The 11,886-nt window shown below is 41.4% G+C and overlaps 1 protein-coding gene across 1 annotated transcript in view; it reads left to right on the forward strand.

Annotated features, from left to right (window-relative positions):
- FURIN (furin, paired basic amino acid cleaving enzyme) overlaps positions 1 to 10,930 on the forward strand; it is a 151,859-nt gene extending 140,929 nt beyond the window's left edge. Inside the window, exons 15-16 of the mRNA XM_069984155.1 lie at positions 4,586 to 4,702; positions 9,032 to 10,930. Of these exons, the coding sequence (XP_069840256.1) occupies positions 4,586 to 4,702; positions 9,032 to 9,594 (680 nt within the window). The 3' untranslated portion in view covers positions 9,595 to 10,930. The remainder of the gene's footprint in view (positions 1 to 4,585; positions 4,703 to 9,031) is intronic.
- The last annotated feature ends 956 nt before the right edge of the window (positions 10,931 to 11,886 follow it).

Raw genomic sequence — 11,886 nt, forward strand, 5'->3', positions numbered from 1 at the left:
GACTTCCTTGTGTGAGTTCTTAGTCACTGATTCCTTTTTAGTTGTTGTTCCTAAAACGTTCTTTACACCGGAATATAATCCAGATAGGGCGTGCGCCCCGGCCGGTGGCGCGTTCAACCCCAGTTGCAGGAATCCCGGATGGGAATCCTTCTGTGACGTCACAGATTGTACGGATAGCTACAGGAGGCAAGATTCTTCCTCGACGCGTTTCAAAGGATACGTCCTTCTTTTTTAAGAGCTCTTGAGAAAGAAGGACGTATCCTTTGAAACGCGTCGAGGAAGAATCTTGCCTCCTGTAGCGATCCGTACAATCTGTGACGTCACAGAAGGATTCCCATCCGGGATTCCTGCAACTGGGGTTGAACGCGCCACCGGCCGGGGCGCACGCCCTATCTGGATTATATTCCGGTGTAAAGAACGTTTTAGGAACAACAACTAAAAAGGAATCAGTGACTAAGAACTCACACAAGGAAGTCACATAAAGGAAGTCACACAAGGGAAGCCACACAGGTCTATATACGGGGAGGACTACAAATCCAAGCCGACATCAACAAGCACCAATGGTGAGTGTCTTGGTTTCAATACCCTACACTGCTCGCACTATATACTAACAGTGGTGCTTTTTATTGCTGTTTTTTATTGCTGTTTTTTATACTAGATTTGATGCTGTGTTCAGTTATTTAAATGAAATCTGCTGCAGAAAATCAGCTGCAGATCCTGTAGGTGTGAACGCACCATTAATGTGTTCTTACTGTTTCACTGTTCTGTACCTGTACCTCTGTAAAATGCAACTTACCAATGTTGATGTCTATATATAAATAATTGTTATATAAATGTAAAGTACTTGTAGGTGATTCTTGCCTGCTGTTTATTTTTCTTACATCTTCTTGCTTAGTTGCTTTATAGCTCAGCTCCTTCAGGGCAGAGCCATGGTCTGTGACTGTAGTTCAGTTGCATTGCATTCAGGGGGTATGAGATAGTCAGAGACACACCTTACATAGTAACGTGGTAACATAGTAAATAAGGTTGAAAGAAGACAAGAGTCCATCAGGCTCAACCTAGAGAAACCCTACTGTGTTAATCCAGGGGAAGGCAAAAACCCTTATGAGGCAGATGACCATTGCCACATCACAGGGAGAAAATGCCTTCCCGACTCCAATGCCAATCAGACTAATCCTTGTATCAACGTATCACCAGAAATCTAATTCCCATTACTTGTAATATTAAATTTTTCAAGAAAAGCTTTCAGGCTTCCCTTGATTTTATTTAATGAATCGGGCATGACAACATCATGTGGCAGAGAGTTCCACAGTCTTACCGCTCGTACAGTAAAGAACCCGCGTCGATGCTGATGGTGAAATCTTTTTTCCTCTAGACGTAGAGGATTGCCCCCTTGTCATGGTTACAGACCCAGGAGTAAAGAGACCACTACAAAGATCTCTGTACTGTCCATTCATATATTTGTACATTGTAATCAGATCGCCCCTAAGACGTCTTTTTTTCTAGCATAAATAACCCCAAGCTTGATAACCTATCCTGGTACTGTAACCCACCCATTCCCTTAATGACCTTTGTTGCCCTCTACTGCACCTGCTCCAGTCCAGCTGTGTCCTTCTTATATACTGGTGCCCAAAACTGTACACAGTATTCCATATGTGGTCTGACTAGTGATTTATAAAGAGGCAAAACTATGTTCTCATCTTTAGCATCTATGCCTCTTTTGATACATCCCATTATTGTATTAGCCTTGGCAGCTGCTGCCTGGCACTGATCGGTCTTATCATTGGTTCAGACTCCTGCCAAGTCCCTCCACCTGCAGCTCTGCCTCCTCAGATTGGCTGTAGCATATAAGCAGAAGCCCACCGCAGGCTTAAATAGTAGTCAGTGCAGGTAGAGCTGACATCTGTTAGAATTAATAGTACAGCCTACCAAACCAGCAGAGAGAAAAGATGAACATCAGGTAATTGCTGCATGTATATTGAGGTAAATGAGCAGTAAATGAGCCTTGGTAAGGGGGAGCCTGGGGGGTCGCTTTTTCTTCACTGGTTCCTGGTTGCCTTGAATTGTTCTGTTATAAATTTGCATGTTCCATATTGAATGCAGCCATATTGGGTGGTCCTCTTGATTAAATAGCTTACTTTAGTGTAAAGATGTGCTGTGTGTTTTAGTGTGAAGGTGTGTTCGTTCTGAATATACTTGAGTGTATTTTTATGCTCCTGTGCTTATGCCTGCATAAGCTCCTCAGCATAATTTATCCTGGCATTTGGTAATGCAGTTAATTTACCTTATCAGCTCTCTGTGCTGCATCTCAGTGACGTGGGCCTGTCTGTCTCTGTGTGCAGTGTTTGTGCATTCATGGTGCGTGGGCAAGATAAGAAAAAATTGCTTACTTATTTACTACATTTTGTCAGCCGTGTGATGGATTGAAACCACTCGATTTGACTTGTTACATTAGGCAACCCAGCACGTGGAACCAAGTGTAGAGAAGACAGAGCGTGAGGAGGGGGATCGGCAAGTTGTTATCGCACCGACGCAGATGGGTCACCCTGTACATAGCTTCAGTTAGCTACTTAATATTCACATGCAGAGTCCTGTCTTCTCACCAAACACTTCCCTACACCTGAATAAAGGATTGTTAGTGACAGGAGCTGTGGTTCTGCCTCAGCACAAGACAGACATGCCAGTGTGCTGCGAGCTGTCATCCTGGCTCTCCATGAAATATAGTCTAGTTTACTGCTTACTCTGTGACTCATCACTGCCCTGCTAGAGACTGGAGCTGCCAATCACGCTGCCCACAACACATATCACTGGTCACTGGCCGTTCTTGTTTGGTAACAAGCAAAATAGTATTTCTGCCAATTGTCTCTTTCTTCAGCTTTACAGATTTGCCACTGCTGTCATCTTGGGATAAAATTTAACTTTTCAAAAATAGTCACCTCCTTTAAATAAAAAAAAAAAATCTAAGAATACAGCCATTGAACTTTTTTCTGTTTTAAATGTTAAACAATTTTGTTCAATCTTTTTTATATAATTTATACTTTATACTACATCAAGGCTTCACTTCTTGGATAAAATGGTGATGTCACGACCGGACTCCCAGAGCTGTGCGGGCTGTGGCTGCTGGAGAGGATGATGGCAGAAGGACACTGAGGGACACAGGGCACTGGAGGGACACTGAGCATCCCTCTGCCATCAACCTCTCCAGCAGCCACAGCCCGTACAGCTCTGGAAGTCGGGTCGTGATATCACCATTTTATCCAGGAAGTGAAACCTTGATGCAGTAGTAAGTGCAGGGAAAAAAGCACTTTGTGCATTTCCCGTAATAAGTGTATATTGGGGATTTGTATAACTTTTGGGGGGCAATACAATACTTTAATAAAAGTTTTCACCGGACTTCTCCTTTTAAGGATCTGAGCATCTTTTTCAAGGAGACTCATAGCATTTCCAAAATACCATGGGGGAGATTTATCAAAGGGTGTAAATTTTAGACTGGTGCAAACTGCCCACAGCAACCAATCACAGCTCAGCTTCCAGCTCTGGTGAAAAGAAAGAGGAGCTTTGATTGGTTGCTGTGGGAAGTTTGCACCAGTCTAAATTTTACACCCTTCGATAAATCTCCCCTCATGTGTTGTATAATGCACCTAATATTGCTCTGACTAGTATCTCACAAAGGTGGACCAGTAAGGGCAGTCAGTGAATCGGACCAGTAATCTGTTCATGGGTACCCAAGTTACAGTTACATTGGATGTACGTGGGGAGCAAAAGCTAGCGTGTTTGGTCCTATACCACAGAAGTGCTAATGTATGTGCAAATTGCTTAGAAAGTTAATGATAAAAAGGTGTAGACATATGTAGAGCATCACAGCTGTGTAGACACATAGGTACACAGTGTTAGACAGCTGAGTTTAATTTATGTTGCATAGTTAGGTTACGGTAACTGTTATGAAGGCTGGAAATCTGGGTGACACCTAAAAGAGCACACTTACTGCTTCTATGGAGGCAGAAATATGTGTGAATTTTTTTTTGGTTTTTTGACACCTATCTAGAAGTGAATATATCGTATAAGCAGTAATATATACTCTGCTTGAGATTATTAATAATAATAATAATAATAATAATATAATAATAATATTATTTGTGTGTGTGTGCTATGGGTTTATTCTGCACTTAAATGTCTCAAGGCACTTCTATTATACTGACCATAATGGGGTGTAATGTATCCTGTAACCTTTGTTACGCAAACAACTAAACTTGCGTCAGCAATGATATTATTGAAATCTTATTATGGCCAGTCACAGCTAGAAGTCGTTGCTTTACATGGATAATCCGATACTGCAATAAAGAGGTGCACTATTCACAGTACTTAGTTACTGACTGTAAGGTAAATCCCGGATTTCACAGGTCAATGCTTATATGTCAGACACATTTTATATAATTAAAGGCCATGAAAACAAGAACTTGTTTGTAATGGATATCGATTGAGCAGCTTTTGTTCCATATTATGAGATGAATATATGATCTGTCATGTTTCTGGTGACCCAAATATAATTTTGTGAACTATAATAGTGGGTTTTTATTTTCTTTAGGAACATTGACGCAGTTTGTTCTGGTGTTGTATGGCACAGCCTCTGATCCTCCAAACTTTTCCAACCAAATTGAAGGGGGTGGTTGCAGAACTGTTGCATCTGGCCAGTCTTGTGTTGGTAAGTATTCTTGATTTTGTGACTGGGGAATCTGTGTAGGATGATGTGATCTAGCTAAACCTTGAACGTGTTCTATATTTGTATACTGTTCAAAGTGGAGATGAAGTTTTTGGCAACTTTTGTCTGGAGTGTAATTTTTCTACATAAGAAAATTCCTAATCTAGATTAGCAGAATTCTTTAACCATTTTGCTTTTGTGTACCAGAGTGGCAATCCATTTAACTTTCCAATAGAATGGCCAACACAGAGATCAGGAGCAGTTAGAGGTATTTCCACCTGAGAAATGTATCGCCTACCCACTGAACTTAAGGCCCTTTTACACAGGCCAATTATCATTGAGCGTTCCTAGTAATGCCCATTTACCCGATAATGGGACCAGCGATCAGCTGACGAATGAGCAAGCGTTCACTCGCCAGCTGATTGAAACTTTTGTGCAGTCAAAAACAATACATTTGAATGCCCGCACAAACAATACAGTGATCATTTGTGTGGCCGGCTTCAAGATTAATCATGCTTCATAAAGGCACTGCAAACAAGTAAAGGGGTATTGTCACCCCATGCAGGATAGGATATAACTATCTGATTGTTAGAGGGCCAACCGCTGGGGCTTCCCACAATCTTGAGAACTGGAACCCCAGTCCCCTGTTACCATGGAATGGCAGATCGTATATGCACACTGCCACTACAGTTATTCTCTAGAGTAGCTGGCTGAAACAGCTGAACACTGTACTCCTCTACTAAATGAAGACAGGGGTCCTCGTTCTCATGATTGTGGTTGGGCCCCAGCTATCAAATAGTTATCCTCTAATCTTTAAGGTTAGGAAATACCCCTTTAATGGGTACTGTGTCAGTTTAGTTTTGCAAAGATTTAAACCATTTTGGAACTCCTGTAGCAATTTGTCCATATTTGCGGACTGTGCACAGAACAAGTGACTGCCCTCTAAGTTTTAGGCTCTTTTCACACCACAACTTTGTTGTGTTGGGAGACTCCCTAACATATGTTTTATGAAGAGAGCCTTTGGCTTTTGCTAACAGCATCCCACCTGGGGTCTACATTGATGTGCCATTTACAAAAAAAAAAGTTAGGATTTTTCCATTGCCTTATTACTATTGCATATTGCAGAATGGGGTGAAGGAGAACTCGTCCTTCCACATTATGTTGAGACATTGCTAGTTAAATCAATATTCCAGAGAATGCACCTTATTCATTTTAATGTATTTTTTTTCTTGTTAATGGCTTCTAGCAAAAGATTATTAGTCACAGTGTGCCTCTGTGACATCACCAGTTCTGGAGAAGGATTACTAATTCTTGCTTTATGCTAACCTCGTACTTGGCAGTACTGCCTACAGTATTCACTGCACTGATCAGTGTATTCTTCATTTGTAGCAGGTGCAATTTGTGAGGTTAAAGGGGTAGTGCGGCGCTAAACAATTATTCACAAAATAACACACATTACAAAGTTATACAACTTTGTAATGTATGTTATTTATGTGAATGGCCCCCTTCCCTGTGTTTCCTCCCTCCCACGCCAGACCCGGAAGTGTGATGCACTATACTCACCTGATTCGTGTCGACCCCCATCCGCCATCTTGGGACAATGATGTCTTCTTCAGGCGGGCGGCCGAACCTCTCCATCCGTCGCTCGTGCTGGCCCCCCACTGCCGCGTCATCAGCTGCTCAGCCGCGATTGGTTGAGCACAGTTATGCTTTGCCAATCGCGGCCGAGCACAGTTATGACACGGCGTGGGGGGGGGGGTGTTACGAGGGACTGATGGAACGGTTCGGCCGCCCGCCCGCCCGAAGGTGACATCATTGTCTCAAGATGGCGGATGGGGGTCCACACGAATTAGGTGAGTATAGTGCACCACATTTCCGGGTCTAGCGTGGCTGGGGGGGAAACACAGGGAAGAGGGCCATTCACATACATAACATACATTACAAAGTTGTATAACTTTGTAATGTGTGTTATTTTGTGAATAATTGTTTAGCGCCGCACTACCCCTTTAAATTACCTAGTTATTGCCCTGCCTAATGATCAATATTAGGATACAGTCTGTTAGTAGATGGGTACTAGATGAGCAAGGGGTTAAGCGCTGTAAAGGTGGGACTTTGCAGCTCTGACATTTGGTGATTAAAGCTTCTCTGTGTATACTTAACCAGGAGTGTATAATTTGCAGCAAATGTCACTGGGTTGTCCAAAACCAAACCGTGTGTGTGTTCTAGAACATTTCATAGAAATTATTCCTTTAACCTATCCTCTTGCAAAGTCTATTACACATCGGCATGAAAGCATATTATAGGCATGTCTCCAGAGAGAATCCATGATAGATTACTTGGAGTTGAAGAGTCTTCCCAGGAGCGGTGAGGGCCCCTCTTCTGCCTGCTAATGAGATGCTCCAGTCTCATTACGAGTAAATGAGGACTCCATTCCCTCTGATTAAACAGTTTTCTGAGGACTGGGTCAGGTACAGAGACTATACACCACATGTTAGTATACAGATTAATGTTGTCTTTGGCAAGGATTTCCTTGTTTATGTGTTTCTTAGAGTCTCCATGAGGCCTGATTTCACTTACTAGCTCCTAAGAACCCACCGTAACTTTCCTCATTGCATTCTCCCAGTGACTGATGGTAAAAATCAGTCTTCCACTCTCAAGTGGACTGCATTAAATCTTTTGCTTAGTGCCGCAGTGGAGATATCCAGAATGCTTTTAAGCATTGATAGCAGATGGCCTGCATATCAAATAGTTGTAAGTCCTGTTAACTTTATATCATTCCGCTCAACTTTATTGTTTAATTTTGTATAACGCATGTTGCTGATGTGCTTTTTTTCCAGTTTTTTTGTCTCTTACCTTCCTGAGTTACACTGATATAAGTTAACATACTTAACAGAAAATCTCTTCCAAATCGCTTGACCAAAACATTTGTATGACTTGCTATCATGCAACTTTATTACAGCTGCCATTTGGCTGTGGCAGAAAAAAGGCCTAATACGCAACTTGAATAAAGGTCAATGCTGGGTTGCTTGTGCGGGTACATTTTGTGTGGTTTGACATTGTGATGTTCACGTCACATGACTAAAGTCGCTGTGTAGCTGTAGGCTTAGACATATAGATGTAGCCATCCCAAATTCTTTCATTTTTCATTTTACTTAACAACATATGTGTTGACTATATAAGTGAACCATTTTATAGCATATCATCCATTTCACTTAAAAAAAATAAAAAATAAAAATTACTGTTTAACAGTTTAAAATATGCAAGGCAAAGCAGGCTTGTTCTAAGAGGTAAGACAAATGATTAAGGGGATTCTGGGATTTTAGTATAAATGTCCTGTCCTTAGAATCAGCCATCCATATATGATCGGTGAGGGTCCGATTCCCAGAATCCCCACGCATCAGATTGCAGAGGCTGTGGTGCTTATATAAGCTTTGTGGGTGTTTTTACTGTTTACTAGCATAGTGACACAAATATCATAGTGGCTGTACCTGTTATAGGACTAAGCTATGTGTAGTACTAGGCCGACCCACTACAAATTGTACAGAGCAGTGCCTAGTAAGTAATGAAAAAGTTACAGTGCTCACTCATCAAGTCACTTCAATCAGATGATCTGTGAGGGTAAAAAGTCAGACCCACCATCTGAAGTAGATTGGCCATCAATATAAAATGCATGACTCGGGTTAAAAGGGTTTTGTACATGACTGTAAGTTTGACTGGCACCTGTCTTACTGGTAGCAGCAGAATATTATTTACAGCTGTAGCCTTGCTTTTTTTCCAGAGTCATATGCAGGTTTGCATTATGGATGGATTTAATCCTTTTTATGGTTTTGTGCGTTACAAGACTTAATTTCCCAGGCACAGTGCAATGTCCAGCCTTCTGTTTTACATTTATTGGTCTTCTGCTCCTTTGCTTCCACCATCTCTGGCAACATTTGGAGGAGGAGGAACATTTGGAGCAGCCACATATGACTAATGTGCATAGGGGCAAAGTCATGTTCAGCTGCCAGTACTTACTATGTCAAATTGTGCTGAAGATTTCATAGAAGACTGGACATATGGCATTCATACATAATGCAGTCTCCAGTAGAAGCTAGATGTTATTACTGGCAGTATAATATAAAAAAATGGAGGGATGTATTAGAACAATATATACACTTGTGCGCAGCTTTCATAGTTTACCTTTGACCCTTACTAAATTTACAAATTCCTTAACATCTTTGAGGATTAGGAAAATTGTGCTTTTTGTAATAAAAGTATATTTTGCCATTGATCATTTACAGTGAAGGGATTATGATGTCACATTTTGATGTTTTGTTTTGTCTTTTTGTGCAGTTTGTGAAGAAGGCTTCTACCTGCATCAGAAGACCTGCGTGAAGTCTTGTCCGCCTGGTTTCACTTCCAGCGTCCAAAGTATCCAATACACACTGGAGAACAGCATAGAGCCACTGCTGGCCAATGTTTGTGTAGCATGCCACCCTTCCTGTGCCACCTGCAAGGGTACTAGTGTAAACGACTGTCTTACGTGCCCTGCACACTCACACTACAATGAGCTGGACTTCTCCTGTTCACACCAGGTTCAGATCAGCAGAGAGTCTCCACCATTGAAAGAGCTGGTTGAAGAAGCTGCTGCCGTAACCTCAAACTTGCCAATAATTGTGGCCAGCCTGAGCTGTTTCATGATTGTTGTAGTTTTTGTTTCAGTCTTTTTGTTCCTTCAAGTGCGCTCTGGGGTTATCCTGGGCAAAAAGAAACTATACATGTTGGACAGTGGGGTCATCTCCTATAAAGGGATCCCATCAGACATGTGGCAGGAAGGATTCTCAGAATCTGAAGCAGAGGAGTTTGATCCTCGCAATGAGAGAACTGCTTTTATAAAGCAACAGAGTGCCCTTTGATGACCGCCCTGACATCAGCCCAAATGTCATCCCATGATACAGACTCATTTAGGTTTCCTTTCATCACTGGACCAGTCTGGGTAGATACCGAGGTAAACCTGATGGTGGTGGTGATTATTCCATCCAGTGCTGGGGCTAAAGCCCAGGAAACATTGAAAGTTTTATTTTTTCACATTGTCATTTTTGTTTTTGCCCATTCCTTATGTCTTCATCCCCTTGCTGATTTGTCTCTGTGTGGGTTTGGGGTTTTCTTGTTTTAGTTTTTTTTTTTTTTTTTTTAATTGCTTTTACTTTAAATGTACAGTGCCTATGAAGTATCCATACCAGTTTCTGTGTGTAATATAGAACTGCTTGCCTGCTCAGCTTTGAAGCAGATACCATGAACCCTTTCAGTGCCAGAATGAGGACAAAATGCATCAAGAATGTGGTGGCGGAGGTTAGGATTTTTCCTGGCAAGTAAGTACAAGGCAAGAGGTATTTTGGAAGCTTACAAAATGGATAGCCTTGCTGACAGGAAACTCCTTGTAGGCTGTAAACCATTTTACAACAATTCAGTGAAAGCCAGTACATCAAAGTCTCAGTTGTGGATTGGTAATCTATGAAGAGAAGCAAGGTCATGTCTCATACACTAATAAGATCGTCTGCCTAGGCTTGGCAGGGGGATATCCCAGCCATCCTGCTGTGGAATGTTAATGTGCTTCAGAGCCTAGCTGGCATTGCTGTAGTCTGTACAATACATATACTTTAGGGGAGCACACGTTTTAGAGAATAGCTTTTTCAGAAACTTTATTTTTATCATTGAAATCAAAAATCCTTGTCCAATACGTTAGGCTCAGAGCAAGGCCTGCTGTGCAGTTCAGTACTGTGCACCATGGGAGGTATATGGGATGCTGTGCTTGTTTCTCAGCTCTTCACATTCACAGGGGTTATGGGTAGACTTCCTGCAGTTCACGGAGGATTTGTTATTACCGCCAATGCACTACTGATTTTAATTGCCGACTGAGGGAGGAACCACACAGCACAGTTATGTAGATATGTGTATATGCTCTGGTATATAGATTATTTTCCAAAACTTTTTAGGACTGGCAAAAGGAATATACTTGCTGCTGCTGCTTGCATTGTTCACCAAATTTCTTCTCCATTGTGAGAAATGCTGCTATATCTATCGCGGAGGTGCAGAATACCAGGATCCTTTTTTTTTTTTTAACTGGATCCTGGTTAGAAATACCAATGTCTGTCATGTCCTTACTACCATCCATTGTGGGTACTATATCTATATCATGTTTTCTTGTTGCTGTAGGATCATAATATAATGGCCTAAGAGGGAGGTGAACAATGTTTGTCTGAATCTTTCAATCTTCTTTTTCCCGTAGAGATGTAATTTGACCTTTTAATCTCCTATTCTCCATGGCTACACATTCCAGATAGTTTAACATTTATGCCTTGTGAATATAATGTGCTTAATAAGGGCTGTACTAATCCGTTAACTTCATGATGAACAGAGTTTCTATTTAGACTTGTAAATTTCTTTGGCCTCTAGTTTTTAGTTCAGCAATATGCAGAAATCCTTACAGCATTAAACTAGTGAAAATACTGATCACCTAACAAAATCTATATGGACTCATATTTGATCTGTGCTATACTAAAAAAAAAACAACATACAGTAACAACGCCATCACTAGAGATGAGCTAACTTACAGTAAGTTCATGTTTGCATGAACCAGACAGTGACCCTCATGTCAGGTTAATAACATTCATAAAAGAAGCGATTCAATAACTGCATTTATAATATGGTAATCATCATACATAAAAACGGGGGGGGGGGGGGGGGGGGGGCGCTGAGGTCCAAAGCGCTTGACATTACAGGGCTGATTGCCGCTCTGGGTGTCCCAATGACAACACTTAGGAGCATTTACCAGATTAAAATCAATATACACATTTATCTTGCACATTGATGTGGGTGGCGATTTGGGGTTATATATTGTCTCTCTGACTATGCTGACTACAAGCACATGGGGACCACTACTGCAGGGTAAAGACTTACAATGTCTGGATTACATAATGCAGCCAGTGATCAAACTTGACACACTTCTCACATATAGTAATGGGCTTTTCATGTCATTTCTGATCATTCTCACAATGTAGTTTCTAACTAGATTCATTTCTATGTGTTAGAAATCTATGAATTACACTGACATTTAAAAAGCCCTTCAAGTTTAGTCTGACCTGTACGTACGTATCCTGCTACATGGGGAAGTGGAACCACCCTGCCTGTAAGAATCCTCATTTTCT

The sequence above is a fragment of the Dendropsophus ebraccatus genome, chromosome 1 (genome assembly GCF_027789765.1).
Source record: "Dendropsophus ebraccatus isolate aDenEbr1 chromosome 1, aDenEbr1.pat, whole genome shotgun sequence".
NCBI classification, from domain to species: Eukaryota; Metazoa; Chordata; class Amphibia; order Anura; family Hylidae; genus Dendropsophus; species Dendropsophus ebraccatus.